General features: G+C 39.7%; 4 protein-coding genes across 5 annotated transcripts; 2 read left to right on the top strand and 2 right to left on the bottom strand.

The window, feature by feature from the left end:
* Window positions 1-1064: 1064 nt before the first annotated feature.
* Window positions 1065-4970, top strand: rpf1 (ribosome production factor 1 homolog). The gene is made up of 9 exons (XM_076088059.1): window positions 1065-1391; window positions 2068-2124; window positions 2289-2369; window positions 2463-2558; window positions 2868-3021; window positions 3284-3366; window positions 3696-3877; window positions 3987-4113; window positions 4312-4970. Exons 1-9 carry the CDS (start codon window positions 1152-1154, stop codon window positions 4351-4353), a joined length of 1062 nt encoding a protein of 353 aa, XP_075944174.1. The 5' UTR covers window positions 1065-1151; the 3' UTR covers window positions 4354-4970.
* LOC142946623 (guanine nucleotide-binding protein G(I)/G(S)/G(O) subunit gamma-5) lies at window positions 4920-6418 on the bottom strand. Its single transcript, XM_076088060.1, has 3 exons — window positions 6182-6418; window positions 5906-6058; window positions 4920-5243 (listed from the first exon to the last, which is right to left on the bottom strand). Exons 1-2 carry the CDS (start codon window positions 6260-6262, stop codon window positions 5933-5935), a joined length of 207 nt encoding a protein of 68 aa, XP_075944175.1. The 5' UTR covers window positions 6263-6418; the 3' UTR covers window positions 4920-5243; window positions 5906-5932.
* Window positions 5127-15272, top strand: spata1 (spermatogenesis associated 1). 2 transcript variants are annotated; one of them, XM_076088057.1, is made up of 12 exons: window positions 5127-7348; window positions 7470-7576; window positions 8063-8180; window positions 8435-8484; window positions 8897-9296; window positions 9761-9926; window positions 10015-10075; window positions 10370-10487; window positions 10576-10701; window positions 11031-11206; window positions 11577-11675; window positions 13077-15272. In XM_076088057.1, the coding sequence occupies exons 3-12, from the start codon at window positions 8156-8158 to the stop codon at window positions 13224-13226; spliced, it is 1371 nt and encodes a 456-aa protein (XP_075944172.1). In that variant the 5' UTR covers window positions 5127-7348; window positions 7470-7576; window positions 8063-8155; the 3' UTR covers window positions 13227-15272. The 2 variants fall into 2 exon arrangements, with proteins under 2 accessions (XP_075944172.1, XP_075944171.1); XM_076088056.1 differs by having other exon boundaries at window positions 8435-8488.
* On the bottom strand, window positions 13773-19021 carry ctbs (chitobiase, di-N-acetyl-). The gene is made up of 7 exons (XM_076088058.1): window positions 18869-19021; window positions 17158-17296; window positions 16651-16859; window positions 16288-16459; window positions 16099-16196; window positions 14821-14982; window positions 13773-14273 (listed from the first exon to the last, which is right to left on the bottom strand). Exons 1-7 carry the CDS (start codon window positions 18980-18982, stop codon window positions 14085-14087), a joined length of 1083 nt encoding a protein of 360 aa, XP_075944173.1. The 5' UTR covers window positions 18983-19021; the 3' UTR covers window positions 13773-14084.
* Window positions 19022-20343: the final 1322 nt, after the last annotated feature.

The following is a 20343-nucleotide window of genomic DNA, read 5'->3' as shown; positions in this document are numbered from 1 at the left end:
ATTTTTATTATTGTTTTCATGCTTTATTGGCACATTGTGAAAATCGAGCAAAGATATTTGTTAAGAGGAGCACTTTTACAAAAAGGCTGATGATTTGACTTAATAAATACACTGGTTGTGTTGCACTATGATGTTGATCATCCAGGAAGTGGCTTTTTAAAAATGTTGAAGTATCTTTGCCCAGTGATACCACACCTTCCTGTTCACACCACCACCACGCCTCATCATACTTTTAAAATTCTGGGTCCTAATCTCGTGACCATTATTATATACCAATATTATAGTCAACAGTTTAAAATGTCCTAAATAAATCCTTTCAGAGACATTCTGTTTTGTAACATTGACTGTTTTTGCAGGTCACCCAATAAACACTTACAGCATAATATTAGGGTTGGTTGTGATTTCTGAGGATGACATTTTTGGTGTTGAACTGGAAAAATGTTGTCTCCACTATGTGCAGTGGGGGGATCCTCTGTTATGCACATTTTCATGGTCAATAGTGTATTAAGTGTTTAATTGCCTTATTGTGATTGTGGTGTGTGTGACTCCTGATGGTGGCTGGACCTGCATAGCCGATAAGAACAGGGAAGATGGATCAAATATGGACCATGTAAACTTGCACCTCCACGTAATCACAACGTGCTTAAAAAGTTGCATTTAAATGTAAACAAAAGGAAACGTGCACCACCAAAACTCAAGCGCAAACACCCAGACCATTTTTACAAATAAATAGAAATGACAGTTGGCTTTCTCAAATAATTTCCACTGTGCCCATGTGGCCGATAAATCAATTACATTAGGTTTAACCTGTTCAGAGAAACTTTCCCCCTTCTACAGATGAATGTGTACTTTTCATACATACATATTTCTGCACAGGGAAGATCAAACATCCAAGAGAAGTAACAAACATGTTGAGTGGAAGGGGGCTTTAAGAATCATACTTGAATGTACTGATTATTACTTTGTCTTCAGAGCCAAAACAGCCCCCGTTTGTCCCCTGCTCTTTCTCCTCCTCACCACTAGGTGTCCCCATATTTTCATCCTCGACCACCACAACGGGGTCACTTCCGGTCCCGGTAGCGAGCACACGAACAGGAAGCTAGCTCCACACACGTGAAAAATCTTTAGCCAAAACAGACAGCCTACCCAAGATGGACATTACAGAGGTCCCCGTGAGTCACGACAACAAAGGTAAGAAAAAGAAGAATAAGAAGACAAAGAATACGGAGGGAAACGGAGGAGCCGATGGAGTTGAGACGAAGGAGGACGTGAAGATGGAGAAGAGCGAGGCAGCAGAATCTGCCTTCCCCCCCACCTTCAGTGTGTCCGAGATCAAGAACAAACAGCGAAGACACCATATGTTCCTGAAATTCAAGCTGGAAAAAAGAAAGGTAAAGATCCATACACATACTAGCTCAGCTAGTTTTTACCAAGTAAACTTCACGTTGGCTGCCAGTTTATGACACTCGCAGTCAGTGGGTCCACCGAGCTAAAACTAGCCTGAGTGCAGTCTGCTACAACAGTCACGCTGTAAGCCCTCCCTTAATGTGGCCTATAGAGAGAAGGTCAGGTTGAATTGTTTGTCACTTTTTATGTTTGTAATATAAATTTTCCCCCTCATGAGTGGTGGAAGGTACTCACCCACTCATGTACTGTACTTGAGTGTACATCTGAGGTACTTTCTCCATGATTTTACTTGAGAACTTCCAATTGTATGCCACGTTATATATATATTTTATTACATTTCAGAAGGAAATATGGTACTTCTTACTCCACAACGTTGACCTTAAAGCTGCAGTTATCAGTTGCAGCTCAAATTTAATTTCATAATCCTTAAAACATCAGAAGATAGTAAATTTACGAGAGCACAAGATGACATCTTCAAGTTGCTGGTTTTGTCTGTCCAACGATCTAGAAACCTCAGATATTCAGCAGACGTGAACATGAAATCATCACATTTGAGAAGCTGGAACCACTTTATAACTTTCAGCGCTACAGTACATATAAGTTACGAGCACACTCCGTCTGGCATTTCAGTGTTTATATTTTTCTGTCTTCATATTTCAGCAAAAGTTGCAGCTGAAGAAGAAGAAGAAAAAAGAAAGGGAAGCTTTAGGTGACAAGGTGAGTTTTCTTTTTGCTCTGCGTCTTGTCCCATATGTTGCTATCATCAGTCAAAGACTAAAGTTTGTTAAGTGACCTCTTATTTCAATGAATTTTACCATTAAACAAGGTAACAACATTAATATTGGGCAATCATTTCTTCTTTTATTCTGTCCCTCATGAAGGCGCCGCCAAAAGAGGTCCCAAAGACGATAGAAAACCAGAGGGTGTACGACGAGACAACCGTTGATCCACAGGATGAAGAGGTGTTTACCAAGTTTGGTCGAGCTTGTTCAAACCATCTCTCGGGTTGTATTTAATGGGTTTGCATTAACGCGTGTGTGTGTTTTCATGTACAGATTGCGTTTGACGAGGGAACTGATGAGTTTTCTGCCTATTTCAATGGGTTGACAAACCCCAAAGTGCTCATCACAACATCAGACAGACCAAGAGGGGTAAGTGGCTGCTGCTCGGCAAAAATATTGAAGTTGCCAGAATCTGTCACCTTTTTTAATATCATATATCAGCAAAGATGCTCTTGAGGAAAATGCGCTTGACCGTATCAAACCTTTTCAAAATATATGCACCGGTAGATTTGGTAATACTTAAAGGTCTTAGCCTGCTTCGTACACCGGGATAGAGTTTGCAACTTGCCATAGTGCAATAGGTCAAATGGTGAGGCTGTGTTATTGATATTTTAAAGATGCTGTATACATTTTACTGTGGTGTTGAATATTATTAACTCTCTGATATGCGTCTTGCAGAGGACGGTGAGGTTTTGTGAGCAGCTGGCCACAGTAATCCCAGACGCCCACGTGTACTACAGAAGAGGGTTGGCCCTGAAGAGGATCATTCCTCAGTGCGTCGCCAGAAACTTCACCTACCTGATGGTCATCAACGAGGATCGCAAAGTGCCCAGTATCCTCAAAGGCAGCTGTGTCGGGAGAGGGGAGGATGACGCACAATGCTCTGTATACTGTTCTCTGTTACCCCATATTCATTACATCGCTGTCATTTAGATAATGGACGAGGATTGTGTCTTTATTTTGTGACTAAGCTTTGAATCTCACCAACTTCAGAGACGACTGCACTAACAAACGTTGACACAGTGAGCTAGAACTTAGACTAGCTTGACTAACCCTAGTCTGACCTTATTCGGCCCCCTTAACCGGACTGTCAGATGGTTTGGTTCTCTGTCATCTTCCCGACGGGCCGACTGCACACTTCAAGATCAGCAATGCTCGACTACGCAAGGAGATGAAGGCAAGTCGATGAGTTCAAATTCTATTTCCTGCTTCTGTTTTGATTAAGTGAGGCTTTTGTAATACCGTGACAATATAATGGGTTATACAGCTTTAAAGAAAATCATGTGCATGATGAATTAAGCCTGCTATCTCTAGTTAAAAGTGAAACGTATGCCTTTATTTATTTGCAATCATACCTCAATTAATGCTTGAATGTTTTGATGATTAGCTGTGTGGCATTCAAGCCTGAATCGTCCACGTGGTTTTATAATCAAAATCATCATTTAATATATGAAGCCACTGTTAGTCACGTGATCCCATCATAATTGTAGTGCTTTCTCGTTGCAGAGACGAGGCAAAGATCCAACTTTACACTCTCCAGAGGTGATCCTCAACAACTTCACCACACGTCTGGGTCACAGCATCGGACGGATGTTTGCTGCCCTCTTTCCACAAGACCCTCATTTTGTGGGTCGACAGGTCGCCACCTTCCACAACCAGAGAGACTTTGTCTTTTTCAGATTTCACAGGTGAGTGTTTCAGCTGAACTCTGACCTGCCTTGTATTAGCACCGTCGTTTTTCAGAAGCTGTTCCAAGAATATAGATGGTCTATAAACTGGTATTCTGATCTCTCGAAGGTACATCTTCAAGAATGAGAAGAAAGTTGGTATTCAAGAGCTGGGACCTCGCTTCACCCTCAAACTGCGCTCTCTACAGAAAGGCACCTTTGACTCAAAGTTCGGGGAGTACGAGTGGGTCCTGAAGGTGAGTCTTTCAGCGCTGACATCTTTGAGAAGAGCTGTGATGATGGCACTTCAATAGTAATTTGTTTTGTGCCGTGCCACTTGAAGTTTATCAATGTCTGCCATGTTTGAAGTGCTTTTTAAATGTGACTCGGAATAGGAATAATGTCCCAGGCTTTTTCTGTAATGCTAAAAAAAAATACACTTCTTCTGTTTCCAGCGCCATGAGATGGATGCCTGCAGACGAAAGTTCCAACTTTAAATGCAAAATAACAACCAGCAGGACAAAGATATTACTGCAGTTTGTGGCTTTCCACAAATGGACTTTAGAGTGGACATCCAGATTCTTAGTGGACGACTAGTTATCACTTCTCCTTTCAACTATTGAACTCCTTTCAACATGATGACAACACCGACTGCTGGATTTTTTATTTTTATTTTTAAATATCACATCGTTGAAGATTCAAACTCACTCTGAAAACGACTTCTATAAAGCTGCATCTGCAGGCCAAGTGTGGGACAGGGGCCTGCAGCTCATCACAAGGACTTTAGTCTGGGAGAGACACCAGAGAGGAGACATACTGGCTCTCTACATGAATCTGAATAACCTGAATGCAAGTGTATGTGAGAGTTGTACTCGCGTATGTGCAGTTCCTTTCAAATGTATCTAAACAAACTGTATGAATGTGGCCCAAAATGAATAAGTCATTGTCAGACTGCCCTGCATGCAGACCTATTACATCCTGGTCTGTGCAAATGGTTACATGGTTCAAATCGTGTCTACAGTGCAGCAGCTTTTTGTATTTGATAATAGACACATTGAACACATTTCAAAAGGCATATACTCATTTTAATAAAAACATGTTTAAAATGTGGAAATGCCATTTATTCTCAATCAGGAAAGAAAAATGTACAATTAAAAAGGCACGTGTGGGTTAATTACTTCAAAGCAAGTAGGTCAAGACTAATATCGTGCCACATAACCACCTGGAAATGTGTGTCCGTGTGAGATTCTACAAAGACAAAAGTAAAAAAAATTTAAAAAAAATGTAGTTGCTCGTCCCAAAAATTCACAAATGCTACTGAGGCCGTTCCAGTCCACAGCGCAGGTCCTGCAGTCCAGTTCCAACAAGGCAACACAATGTCCGAAACCTGTAGAAATGTTTCATATGCATTAGTCAGACCCAATAACCATTTTACTCAAAAGTAACTAGTACTGTACACGTCATCTCCAAGTTTCTTTTAGAGTTAATGAACCCGTTACATGCCATTTATGAGCAGATCATTACGAACCAGGTGACTGTAAATGAGATGCATCTTGTTGCCTAACATTTCTCCAGGTATTGCAATGTGGCTGTAAATTATGACCGTATATAAACTTGATGTTTTTACTTAACTTTAATAGCAAAGTCCAGAATAGATTAACATCTACTGTTGGTACAACAGAAGGGGCAAAACATGTTAAGCTTTTCAGATATGCCTATTCTCTCAACTGCTTATGTTTAAGTGTTTTTATTTTATTTTCATAAAGACGGTGCTGCTGGTTATCGGTTGGGGGGGAGAAGTACTCTGTGTACAAATGATCTCAAGTAAATGTCATGTATTCAAATGTTTTACTTTAATTAAGTAAAACTACAAAAGTATCAGCATCAAAGTACCAAAAGTAAAAGTACTCATGCAGAATATCTCTTATTTTTTTGAATGAGATTTTGTGATGTGATTGCAGGTGTTAATACTGTGTCCGGTCTCTGATCTCTTCGCACCCAGAGAATGACATGCACAGATGTTACTGAGAACACGTGCTGTGGTACTACCGGAGGAAGAGGCTCCGTGTGTCGGTGCTATAGAAAGGAGCAGACTTTCTGCGGTCTGAACGGGTTGATGCTGGACGACATGCCGGTGAGCAGAGGGTCCTGCTGGGCGTTCTGAAGGCAGAACTGCTGCAGGTCTGCTGCGGCCTGTGACACCTGTGGAGGGGAACCAAAAACAAGTCCTGGAAATTTAAACGCTGTTATGTAACCAACCAGATGGGATAACATCTGAACAACAAACAAAACAACACGCCCTAAACTGAGTAACGTTAACGTCACCTTAACTCTGTGTATGCCAGCTTCCAGGCGTAACCGTTGGACGACTTTCTTCATCGCTACGATGCTGGACGATCCCGACATTGTTACGGTTTCGTGGGACTGTCGTCTTTATAATGACGACTTTAAGAGTTTTACAAAAAAAAGTCACTTTTGGGTTCCAAAGCTTGGTTGCCAACTATTTCTTCCTCATCACAGAGTTTCCGGTTTTCTTTACAGGAGTGTCCACCAGTGCTGCCTTCACGGGGTGTTCTTAACATGTTTTCTAACACCGTCGACTGTTTATTTTAGATGGGAATTACACCATATGAGAATACGTACATGTTAATGAAAGCTAATTAATTTAAATTAGTAAATTGTTTTTTATGTAGTTTATGTTGTATGAACGCTCTAACTCTAATATCAAAAACACGAATGAGATTTAGGGGAGAATAAACAATTTCTCAGTAAGAGTCATAATTACGACAACTTCCAGGGTGCGCGAATGCAGCATCAGACCAATAGAAATCGCGACCTCTAGTGGTAGTAAAGTGTTATCACACTTAGACATAAAAACCAGAAATACTGTACAAAGAAAAACTTCCGACATTTCTCGACACAACCTGAATGTTTTCAATGTAATGTGTGACGTTTAAGAAGTAACTTTTTTTTTTTTTTTTTTTGCTAAATCTATAATACAATCTAAAAACAAAATATAGCTTCCTAGTAAAAAGGAAATTAAACCATATCGCATGTCGCCTTTGCTGGATGAATACCGTAATATAAAATAGCGAGATTGCCCTGCCAGCATTCACCCATTGAATTCCAATTTACATTAAACTGAAAACTGAATTTACCTGCACAACGGATTCAAATTTAAGGACAGTGTCAGGTGACGACAAATTGGATTAGCTGCTTCTCTCTGCAGTAATTGTCATCATCAGCACCAGAGCAACCAGCGCTGGAACTCTCATAAAATAAACTCCACTGGGAGACTGTCTGGGTTTGATTGCACCAAATTGTTACCGAGCAGTTCACGCCTTCACTTCCCAATAAACGAGGCTTCCTGCGAACAAACCTAACAGAAATCTACCCTCTTAAAGTGTGTCTCTGCTTCTCCTGGGAATGGTAATGGAGCTGTCTTGTGAGTCAATGAGAAATCCTGAGGACAGAAGACCGGCCAGTTGCAAGGTACGTTAAGAAAAGTAATGCATCATTGTCTTTGTGTACAGGGAATACAACTGTGCTGTCTAATACTTATGATGCCAATATGCACACTGAAACGTGTTGATGGCCGTTTTTGTGTGTTTAGTTTGTGGAGCTCCATGTGCTGTATGTTCCAGAAGACCAGTGGAACGTGAAGCTCAATAAAGTCCCTGCTGAAGCCATAGGGAGCTTCATTTCTGCTGGCTTCATCAGGTAAAAAATGCTCTTCTGGAAATATTTATTTATTAGCAAGTGTTGTTATCAGGTAATTCTGTCAGACAAACACAGTGAAATAACAAGTACAATATTTATTTAATACTTATTTGATGGATTAAAACCATAAAGTGACTATCTCAAAGTTCTCGGTGTTTTCAAAGCACTGTGCAGCCTGTAAGGAAAGGCACTTTACTTTAAATGTTTATTTAATGTTTAATAGCTTTTAAAGCTAGATATGATCATGTTATTTAAATGTGAGCTCTTGAAAGCTGTTATATTTTTATTTCAGCAATTATTCAACTTTTCCCTCAGATTTTTATTTTACAGTGTTTAGACTATAACAGGTCACTAAAAAATCCACAGAAACCCAGATTACAGATAGTTATACCTGGGTTCTTCACGAGGTGTCACAGTGTGAAAGAAGTGCGAAAACATAATTAGTGTTGTGGTTGAGTTATCTCGAATTTCCTTTTCATCACTCAGGGTTTATCCTGATAGCACCCTGAAAACTCTGAGGAGCGAGCTGGGAGCTCTTCTTGGCGCTGAGAGGCACATCGAAAAATTTTCCTTCCTCAAATGTGTGGGCCGCAGTTTGGCTCTGGTGAGTGCAGCTGGATGTTTATTGTGGTTTTCTAAAGCTGGTTGTGTTTCACCGGGCAGACAGTAGAGAGAAACAATGCAGACAGTTTGATTAGCAAGTTCACTATTCAAGCTGTAAACACTGAAGTGTGTGTGTGTGTGTGTGTGTGTGTGTGTGTGTGTGTGTGTGTGTGTGTGTGTGTGGTGTACAAGAGAGGGAAGTGAGTACACAGTTTTTACTGCCTTTCACAACAAACAAATCCTTTGCTATTACAGGTCAAGAGCAAACAGGAGAAGGATCTGAAAGTGAAAACGTTCGCTCCACCGTATGTATGTAGAATCCATGTTCCATATTTGCATTGTTTTTTTGGTATTATAAATAATAGTTTTTCAGGTTTTCAAAATAACCAAAATGTAAAAAAAAAGAAAAGAAACCACTCTTGTGCAAGAGCATGGTCCCAATCACAGCAAGTGGATTTCAAATGTATTGCCATTGCTATCCTTTAAAAAAATAAGAGGTCATCTTCACTTGTGTGAGTGTGACTTTATAGCTTTCAATTTTGTATTTGTTATGCCATCTACGCTGCTAATTTCTCCCTCAATTTTGTTATTAACTTCAGTGATTTCCTGTATGTACTTGTCTAATTAGTTAGTTAGTGTTGCAGCTCCACAGTATGTGATGATCTTCATTATGTACCAGCTAAGCCCCACTTGTGTCTTGTTGTCACCTGTCGGCAGGCCCCACAGCCAGAGCTTTACCTGCTGCCCACTGTGGAGATCGACAGCAGAGTTTGCTCCCAGTCGCTCAACCCAGACACCAGCAGCAGCTCCCCAGACCACCAGACCTATTACCCCCCTACCAAGACATGCAGCCTGCCAGCAGGAACAAAAGAGCCTGTTAAATTTCCCCTCATCCCCCAGTGTTCCCATCAGCCACCTCCCACTCCCAGCCTGGAAGAGGAGGAGGAGGAGGAAGATGAGGAGCAGAGCTATAGTTCTTCAGAGGCAGAAGGAGAAAATGAAGAGGAGGGTCTCTCTTCCAACAAGCTAGAGTGGGCAGAGCAGGAATGTTGCCCGAGGAAGCCTCATAATCAAAGGGCAACACAGCTTGTTTCACAGAATAAAGGCAAAATTACAGGTACAATATATTAGCTTTTGCTCTGCAACAAAGAATGCCTTATACACTCCAGTTGTACACATTTGCAGCCTGTTATCTGTGCGATTATCCCATGTGATGAAAGTGCAGGTTTCTGTAATTTCAAACAAAGTGCTGCTGATATTCACCATGTTTCAGAACAGATCTTATCACTCCTCTTGTGACTCATATTCTTGAGGTAAATGTGAAAATGGCAATTCAGTCTTTTCAGGCAAACAGACAATAAGGCAGACACAAAATGATGCAGAACAAAGTTTTTATTAGTTTGAATGTGAAAATGGTATTGGTATTTTGTAATCTGGTTTACCAGGCACTTGTTGCATTGGTAGAAAAGGATTGCACATCTGCCACCCAGCCTCTTAGCAAATGACATCTTTAGCCCATTTTGACACTAATCTCCTGGATCTCACATTAATGTACTAAGCTCTTCAGTTATATATCCACAGCTTTACAACGATGTGAAGCTGATTCAGCTCAGGTGAAGCAGTTGCCAGAGAACAAAGAAACCTGCAAAAAGAACAAACAGTACCACCGACAGAAGAGAACGGCCAGATATTCAGGAGTCACCAAGTCTCTGGAGGACAGAGATTCAGGCTGCTCGCTCACAGACGGGTACTGTGCAGCTTAACTGGAGTGCCATACTTGTACCCTGCTGTGAATACGCATACTACTGCTTCTGTAACGGTGTGTCTTTTTACAGGCTCGGCAAATCAAAAGATGTCCATGTATTGAAGTCCAACAGGACTAAAGCAACAAGTGGGGTAATGTATAGCGTTGCATATGTGCCAGCATTTTCTGACAAAACTTTAAAACATATCTCAGCATGTTGACTTCAGTCTTTCCTCTTAAGAAAAAACCTTTGAGAGAGGTTGCCCTTTTGACAGGGCCTTTTTTTATAAAAGAAAAGAAAAAAAGGAAATCCTAAGTTTCTTGGTGTTGTCATTAGTCTAAATTCCACTGCCAGCAGGCAGATCTAGTGGAGTGTGTGAGGAATACAGACTAGTCCATTAAAATCAAACTCCGTTCAGACTGTTGTATTTCTTGCTTTCTTTAAGGTGACAGAAAGTCCAGTTGGGTTGTCTCGGTGTGTTGGGCTCACCTCTCCACCTCCAAGTCGAGCCTTCACTGTGGTCACTCAAAAAACCACTGCCTCTCTCGCCTTTCAGACAAACAGTGAGCTGTCACTTTGGCCACATACCAAGGATTAACGATCATTCACTTTTCTTTTTTTTAACCCAACTAACATGTCTGTTACTGTCAGGAGAGGAACTGATCGAGGAAATCAAGCTGGTGAGGGAGGAGAGAAAGCAACTGGAGTGGACAAGGCAAGAGTTGCTAAGAAAGGGGAAAGATTTGTTGGCTCAAAACAGACATCGCAGGAACCAAGGTGAGCAATCAAATACTGTAGTTCTGTAGTTTGTCATCAGTCTGTGAACCCAAGAACAGAACAGAACAGAATTGTTCTTTATGTGGATCAACAAACCTGTAACATATTACTGTTGTAAAGAGAAAATTAACTTCGATTTAAGTATGAATATTCTCGTGCTTGATTGCTAATGCAGAGTTGTAGAAGATCTAATCCCCTGTGGTTTTAATTGCAGTTGACAATACGTTAAAGACATGAAATAAAGTCAAAATGTAATTCCTCTATTTTTTAGTGGGTCAAATTGTCAAAAGTAACGCAATTCGGCTCATGCCTTTCTCGTCAATGCAAAGCACGTGACAGTTGGAAGAAGAAATATTTTGAGACCAAGAAGGCCACAGCACCATTGGAGGAAAATCTGAGAAATTTACGACAAGAGTTGGAGACATTTTACAATAAACTCTTGCATCAGCTCCAGGCCAGAGATAAGAGAGGGAATCCAAGACGACAGGGCAGATCTTCCATAAAGGTAAAACGGATTTTATCTTGATTTTTATGTGTTTTTTATGTTGATTTTGACTTATATTAAAAGGTAGACACAGTATGAGTTTTATTCTTTCTCTAAATATTGCATAGTTTTCAAAGAAATCGGATACACTGAGTGATATTTTGAATTGCTAATGCACCTTTTTCACAGCATACATTTGAACTTGTAGAAGGAAAAGCAAAAGTTGAATTAAGAATGCATCACAGCAAAGCCCTGTAAGTGGAACCCCTGGCTTTTGTTGTGATGTGGTGTCAAAATGTCTGCTATGAAAAAGGTAGGTTAGTGACACCAGTGCTGCTATTGTTTTTATAAAAGTCAAGTAAATGACTGATTGAAAGATCATGACTTTCAGAATGAGCTCATCATTCAGATCATGACAGAGAGCCATGAGATTGACAACCTGAAGAGGAAGGTAGAGGATGCGAAGATGAAGCTGGTAACAGAGATAAAGGTAACTATGAATCTATATAAATGTTTCTATAACCTCTGAACAAAAGGAGCATCCTACAAATATGATGTGTTCTCACATGTACTTGAAAGTGATATTATTCCATAAAATATTCTACATACTTTACTATGAGGATACAAATTATTACTAGTTAGTACTACAACGCAAATTGGCATATTTGACCAGTAAATATATCATTATTTGAAATAATAGAAAATACTACTTTTTATGCCATTGGTTTTCGTTTACATTTGAAATAACTTCCTTTGTTCAGGCTTGGTGGTGGAAGAAGCATTCAGATCCTTTACTTAAAAAAAAGTACTAATGCCGCACTTTGGATATACTCCACTACAAGTAAAAGTCCTGCATTCACTTACTTAAGTAAAAGTATGCAAGTATTATCAGCAACATTTACTTAAAGTATCAAAAGCAGTAAAGTGATGTTTTTGGATGAATAAAACTGCTGCATTATAGTACTGTAGATGTTTTGCTAATGTCTACTTTATATACTGTTATGTAGTTTTATCGACAGTATCATCATATGTCTGTAGCGTGGCTGTCCTGTGAGAACCACGTTATCTCTAAAAAGTCAGCTTTGCATGAGCTTGGAAAAACACCTGTTTTCAGCTTTGTGACTATTCATTTTCCAGCTGATCTAAGAGGGTTTTTAAATAGTTTGTTTTGCTAAAGAAGTAGGAGAATTTTCTCAAAGCATAAAGGAACACTTCATCTAACAGTTTATCAAAAAAAATGTAATTTGGAGAAACATGGTTTTTAGTTAACAGGAAGGGTATTAGCATTCAATTCTGATTGGATTCGTTCTATTTTAATGCGCTGGCTACATTAATATAAAGAAAAAAATACATTTGAACGTCTTATTTACAACGAGTGTAGATAGTCCTTCAGTGCCTCATCCTCTGAACACCAAAGGGTGGCAACTGTAACACACAAGCTGCAAGAAGTAAGTTACACTGCCCCTCTGAACCCACTACAAGTGATCGTCTCTCACATCCCACTCGCTACCTTAGGCTGCGGTCGACAGTACACGTGGCTTCTCAATTGTTTGTGAAAATCATGATATTGATTTGGGGACAATGACATAGCTGGATAGCTAGCTACATTTAAATGTATTTAAGATATGTAATTAAGATATTCAATCAGAATCAAGTATTCACCCAGACGATGGTATAATCCCTGATAATGGACATCTCATCGGGAATTATTCCTTCCATATCAGAGATGAAGTATGAAGTTCCTTAACATAGAAAGGATCAAGAAAAGTAACAGTACCTTGAATTTCTGCTTCAGTTGCTGTACTTGGGTAAATACTCTTAGATATGCTGGTGCAGCATCTGGTGTATTATATTAACAAACCATGTTATTGTTTCATGAATGGCTGCGTAGTTGAGGAAACAGGCTGCCACAGAGCTGAGGGCCCTGAAGGCTGAGCTGGCCCAGAAGAAGAGTCAGTCCTCTCATCCTGGTCCCATGTCATCGCTGGTCTTTGGAAAGACCACACGGGACAGACCACAAGTTCAAAGCACCTCCATCTAATTCAGTACATACAGACTGTGAAAAAATCCTTTGGTGGGACAGCAGTTGATATTGATTTGTTTGATTTTCTGAGTTTCGTATTTTTGTACTTTTATTTTTCCATTTTTTGTTATTACTTCATGTAAATGTGTTCTGAATTTCTGAGGTGCTGTAAGCTGAGAGACCCACAGACCCGTTTTTGTCAATTTTTGAAGGGGGGATTTTTAGGGTGAGATAGCAGGTCAACAGTGTATGGCACATAGAATAGCTTGAAGATTAATTTGAGATGCTCAGGAGTGTGTGTCAAGTTGTTATAGTCATAACTACAAAATTAAAAATAATTAATTAAATAATTAAAATACACTGTGTCAGTGTAAAAGGGCTAAGAATATTATGATGGAAGGTCTGATGGCCGTCCCCATGCTCTACGATGCCATTATTACACAGATTTGGTGCTAAATGTCACAATTTCTTTCCACTGGATAATAATAAAAATGATCAAAGATGCCTCCAAAATACCACATTAAGACACCAAGACCTTAAGGAACACCATAAAAGAAGTCATGCTTTAAAATGTTAAACATGTTTTAATTATCAAAAGAATCAATAGCTCAAAATGTGTCAATCAAAAAACTGTTTATGTCACTTTAAAGATTGGTTGTCTTACCATCCAAGAATCAGTTTGCACAGAGTAATGTCAGAGACGTAACTATATTCAATGACAACAGCAATAAAAGCCCCAATAAACACTTGCGTGCGAGTATGCATCCCTGACCATAAAGAAGCCACACCCCATTACTGCTACAAAGGCATCTATTGACTTAGCAACAAACAGGAGGGGTGAGGTACATTTCTGCAGCAGTGTCGAGTGTATCCCAGCTAGCATCCCAAGAGTGCATTCCACATCACTGCAGTCTGCTGCTTGGCAACCGGTTCATCACTGTAGTCCAAGATGTTGCCATTCCACATACCAATGCCCCTCAAACCTTTAGATTTCACTGACTCCGCCTTGGGACAGACACTCTGTGGGTCATCGTACCAAACCTGACGAATCTGTCCTTTCTGGTCCTGAGGAAAAACAGGAATCCTAAAGTTAAATGTGATACATTCTGAGACCCTTTCCATACATTTAAGACCTCATCGCCACTTTGAGTTAATACCGGATACATCAGTGACACACTTTACCTTTACTTTACATTGATTGTGATTACTCCTTGGACTACTGTAGCAATGCAACTAAATTCATAGGCGGTATGGGAACAAAGCACAAGAGAATGAACCGAGTGACTAACCCAATGCAAGATTTATTAGAAAGAGTAATATCAGTTATACACAAAAGCTGAAAACACACATTCATACTTGTAGGACCGTTATTTCACCTATGAGCGTTGAACTTTGATAAACAGTAATGACAACTTAGAGAATGTGAATGGTTGCATAGCATGTCTGGTATGTCATAAAAAAAGTCATACAAAATTATTATTATAAGTAAAATGAAATATATGTGTAAAATGTATACAAGTATACATTTTGGCAAACTAAATAGCTGTATATTTTTAAGCAAATGAAAGCAGAAATAAGACTTAAACTACAGTATATAATAAAGACAATGTACCTCGTAATTGAAGTAAGGAGCGTGCTGCTTGTCGTCCCAGAGCCTGCCGGACAATGAGTTGTTGACCTGCTTCATGATCCACTTGTATGTTTTCTGCGTTCCAGCTGCATCACTACAGGGGGCTCCACGGAAAGGAACTTTGTTTATAAAACATACTCCCTCCTGGTATGGAAAAAGACATTAAGGGAAATCTGTGTTAACATTTCAGACAGAACAACTTATGATGTCCTGCAACAACAAAATAAGTGTAAATAAATGACAGCAATAGCATGTTTTCCAGGATGGGAAAAAAACAAAAACGAAAGAAAGATCATAAATCTCAGGGAGAAGAGAAAAGGTTAAGAGATTCATAATTACCATATTTCTGTATTTCATACACAAAGGCAATTAAAAGGCTTCATATAATGCATTTTTTCTTATAGTCAATAAATTCCATAAAAGTTGCAACACAATGTCTTAGTCTGTCTCAATATCTTTTTTGACTCCCTCCCCTATCTGCAGCTCTCAGCCATTTGTCTGTAATAATGGAATCAACTGGGCACTGTACATTACATAAACACTAGTAAATAGTGCATGTATTATTAGTATATTAATACATAATACTTAGAGCTGCGGATTAATACACATTTAGTGCTCCAGTGAGAAGGTACAGCAACAGTATGCTGCAATTGACTCAGAATAAATGGTCATCAATGGCGTGGCTCATTAATGTGTTTTATTAGCTTTAATAGCCATTCATTGTTAGTTTCTTTTTATGGGATTTGTAAACAATAAAAACAAGGCTAAGAGTCTACAGCCATGGTAGGGGCACTATGAGGCTGATTTGAGATGAATGCTAACTGCAATCCACATCCATGATGCTAACATGCTCACAATGACAATGTGATGAGTAGTGTTAGGCAAATCCTGAGGTGGACATTAAAGTCTGTCCAAAATCCTCTCACAGCAGTCACGCCTAGTTTTCAAGACATTTCACTTAAAAGCGGCACGAGTCAACTTCAAGGTGACGAAAGAGGAAAAGTCAGATAATCACTCAAGTTATCAGCATTCATCGACAGGGCACCACAGATATCTGTAAATAGATTTCATGGCAATCCATCCAGAAACTTGTCTAAACATTTCACTGAAATTCAAAATGTCAACCTGCAAGAGTCAGGGAGTCACCAAAGTCAGTATAGGAGTCATCCTCTGAGGGCCCTTGCTAAAAATATAGATTACTATACTTAAAAATACAACAAACATTTGAATTGTATATCTTATTAAAGGAGTATATCTCACCTGGGAAAAGTTACGGCATGGGTAGTCATAGCCGTACCATGGCACTCCCATGACTAGCTTCTTTGGATCGATCTTCAGACTCAAAAACTGGTCATAACCTTAAAAGAACAACAGGCATTTCATATAGCGGTGATGAATAAGTCCGCATTGATAAAATAACTCATCATCATGCATTAATGGACAACAAACCATTCAACGTTTGAGAGAGTGGGGCATTTGCCATTGCGATACAGTCCCCCCTGATCTGGCTCTGCTCGTCATAGGACATCACAAACAGCAGGTCACAAGATTCAGCGATGGTAACATAATCGTAGCAGCGCTTGTCGATACAATTTGGTGACCAGGCAACGTCAAATGAGACCTTGAGATCGAGATGAGATAAATAAACATAGAGTCCAGTCAGGTTAGGCAAGGCTTACAGCACTTCAATCATTCATTTTCTTGCCTGCTTGATTGCTATTTAGGGCGAGGGAGGTATTTAGGGAAAAGAGAAGAAGGCTAACCCAAGCTACATGTTCATATTAGGGGACCTTGTCAAAACACTGTGTTCACCTGGGAGCCTGGGATCGCGCTGTGGAAGGCCTCAGTGGTCTCTTTGACCAGGTCTGTCAAAGCATGGTACTCCGGGGAGCCCTCCTCCACTGCTTGTTCGATGTCGATGTTGATCCCATCCATAAATTGCCTCTTGGCCAAGTTTACCTTCTCTGTTACCCACGCCGTCCTGTTATATTGGTCCACGATGTCGGGGAGGTGAATATCACCTTTTCCCACCAACAAGGAAATAGAGAGATGGAGATAGTTATGGGTCGATGAATGTTGACAGCAGGAGCAAGAAGTAGAGCCAGAATTGATTAAATGCCATTCATTGATTAAAGATTGAAGCTAATAACAGTCACTGGATGGATATAGACCAACAAATCTCAATGATAGGAGGATGTCATGTCATATTGATGTAGATAACTTTGTATGTTACGTAGATAACGGTTTAGCCCTTGACCTAAAGTAAGAACAACGGACCATACTCTACAATTGATTCCACAATGGAATAAGTTATCTTACCTTTAAGTACAACCCGTGCTCCTTTGGAGTGAGCGTAACACATGAGATCAGCATCATATTTTCCAAATGTCGCCACTGTCGTCACCATGCTCCAGTTGTAGGACTTCCATGTCTTTCCACCCACGTCAAACACAAACACCTTAAGACACAGAGACCACACAGACAGATGGCTGTAAGCTTCACTTCTCCTATTCATACGCCGTTAATGTCCTGCTAAATATTTCAGTTATTTGTTAATTTGATAAATCCCCCAAAAAAGAATACCTGTGACAGACTGATATTTTTCAAGTCAGTCTCACTTCTCCTCATCTTACCACAACAAAAAATTGTATCCTGAACTCCAAACTATTAGAAACAAAGCAGGGCTGAAGATGGTGATTGCAAATAACCTTGTTTTGTTCATGATCAATACTCTGAATCGTTCAGTCTAGCCTGTAAAATGTCAATCATATTACCAGTCATAATATGATTGACATTCATATTACTAACGGAGTTCTTAAAACTACAGTCTGACCAGGCCTGAAAGTATCAAAAATAAAATGCATGCGATGTTTGGTACTTGTCAGTTGGCTAAAACTGTTTAAATCGCTCAAATGAAACTGGCTTTGGATAAAGTCGATTAATAAATGGTCACTGTTGCTGCCAACAGAAACAGGTTCTTACATCTAACCGCATCCATTTCACCTGAGTTAGCTCATCGTTTATTTCTAATCAGACAGCCGACCTAGTATTTGGATACAGGGTTCCCTTGGTCAGAAAAAAACCCATGATCAAAATCCTATTATCACATTTTTGGAAAAGTAAAGCACATGTCAGGGTAAAGTAAATTTAATGATCGATGTTTCACTTTGTATTTGTGAAAAATAATGTACAGTAAATTATTGCAAAACAAGCAACTACACCACATCTTCTGCTTCTTTTGGCTGTTTCCGTTAGGGAAGAACACCACCACGTACTTCCTGAAAAAGGTTTGGTTGGTTGCTTCGAAGCTCCATGTAAGAGTGCCAATAAACCACATCAGGGAGTGACAGTGGACAGGGGTTATCAATGTTAGTAGTTACACCTGTTTTTGTCAAGTCAAATTAGAGAAGAGTCTATTATAAGTATGTCAACAATCAAATATCAAACATTGATAAATGTAGTTACAAAAGGGCTCTTCAAAATAGCAGAAGTCAAGTGTGGACAAAAAAAGATAGCCTTTTCATATATCACAGACACGCTGCACTGATAAAGGAACAGCGGTCCAAATATGAAACTTACAGTAGAAAAAATAATAGAAAGCTCAGCAAATATTAGTTATTGCCATGCAGCCAACACATTACAGATTGATTTTTCAATTACTTTATGTATGTTTAGACTGTGATAAATTAAATGTTTCCTAGGTGAAGACGCCACTTTAATACTCACCAACCAAAGCATGACATTTTATAGATCTCCATCATAAGATCTAGTTTTATTACAATCATGAACAGAGGTTTGTGACACACCATTGTAAAACAGCAGCCAGCATAAACTTCTGTCCATTTATCTTAACAGCAAAATGTTTTATTTGCTCTTCTTTCAGTCTGCTGTAACTTGTAGCTACATGGTAAAGTGGCCTATCAAATATGCTAGAAAATGGTGAAAGTTTGCAAGGTGAATTGTCCTGTAAAAGTAACATGCTGCAGGTGGAGTTTGAGCGATACCATGTTGTCAAACTGACATTAACTACCTCAAAGTCTCTCTCCTCGCGGATCTGTTGACAGAGCTCCGGTTTCTCACACGGACACACGGCAGCCCCGCAGACCAGGATTATCGACGACAAAAACAGAAGAAAGTACGACATTTTCGTAGCAGGAAGAATTCTGAACTGAATGACGCGCAAAGCAAGACAGGTGACCCGGAAGTAAGAATATTTCAAAATAAAAGTCAAGGCAATAGAATGACCGTATGCAAGCAATTCTTATTTACAGTCCATGATGCAAGCACGTACCAGGGTAACATTAGAAGAACATTTAACCCTCCTGTCGTGTTCGTTTCTTCCCCCTTACTTTAGTGTTTATGGTCAAATTTGACCGGTCTGTTTTAACTGCTCTTACACATTAACACAAAAACCATTAATCATCACCACATTTTATTTAACACCCTTTTAAGCTGTAAACAATGTCTCAGACTAGTGGTTTATATGAATAGCTGCTGTGAATATACAAAGAATAGACACTGAAACTGTATCGCTAAATTAAATGAAACTGTTGTAAGGACATTGTTGACCGGAATATAGGCCTCCTGGACTCCGCATCCCACAGACTTTTTCTAGCCTCATTGTTTGACCGATATACTCCTGCTAGAATCAACAGAGCCATGTAGGCCACGTGTCTCCACGTGTCCCCAAACACACGCCTCCCCTCCAGGTTTGTCATGTCCAGTATAATACCCTCAATGGACTCTGGTAAAAAGAGTTGGAAGCTGGACTTGAAGTCATCCACACGAGATGTTGCATATCGTGTTGGCCCTGGCGTCATCCTTATTATGTTTTCAACTCTCTCTCTCTCTCTCTGCCTCCTCTGTCCTGGGAGGATGAATACCAGAGCAAGTTGCCCCGTGGGGGGATGGGCACATAAGCGCGGGATAGAGATGGGTTCCCATAACAAACACCTGATTTTTTAGTTTGAAGTTTGAAATATATACAACTGTGTATATGGGGCTGTGAACAGGTGTTTACACAGGTGTGTGTGTGTGTGTGTGTGTGTGTGTGTATGGGAGGAGGGGTGGTTGTGGGTGTGTATGGGGCTGTTTTCCATCTGATGAATGGACATAATCTAGTGTTTCCCATTCATTTCCTATGGCGGTCACTTTTGACCGGGAACACCATGGGTGTTACAAAGTTGACTAAACCACTAAAAATTCAATGAAAGTGATCAGCAATTTGATATGTTCAAATGCCTAGTGTGGAGGATATCATGAGGCCTTGAGGTAATCAGATGTAAAACACAATATTTATGATTGATTAAAGTTGTAAATCGGTCAGATTTGACCCGAACACGACAGGAGGGTTAATTAATGAATATAAATAAATATATCTGAATCGATGGTAGTATGTTATCTACAGTGTATCTAGCTGACTACAGGTGATTTAATATTAATTTATCCATGTACACAGCAAGAATCAACTTTTCGATTAATCGGTGCATTGTTTGATGCAATACA

Source organism: Anarhichas minor, unplaced genomic scaffold (genome assembly GCF_050575085.1).
Source record: "Anarhichas minor isolate MPS153535 unplaced genomic scaffold, ASM5057508v1 ptg000010l, whole genome shotgun sequence".
NCBI classification, from domain to species: Eukaryota; Metazoa; Chordata; class Actinopteri; order Perciformes; family Anarhichadidae; genus Anarhichas; species Anarhichas minor.
Note: the sequence above shows the minus strand (reverse complement) of the source record. Positions and strands in the feature narration are given on the sequence as shown.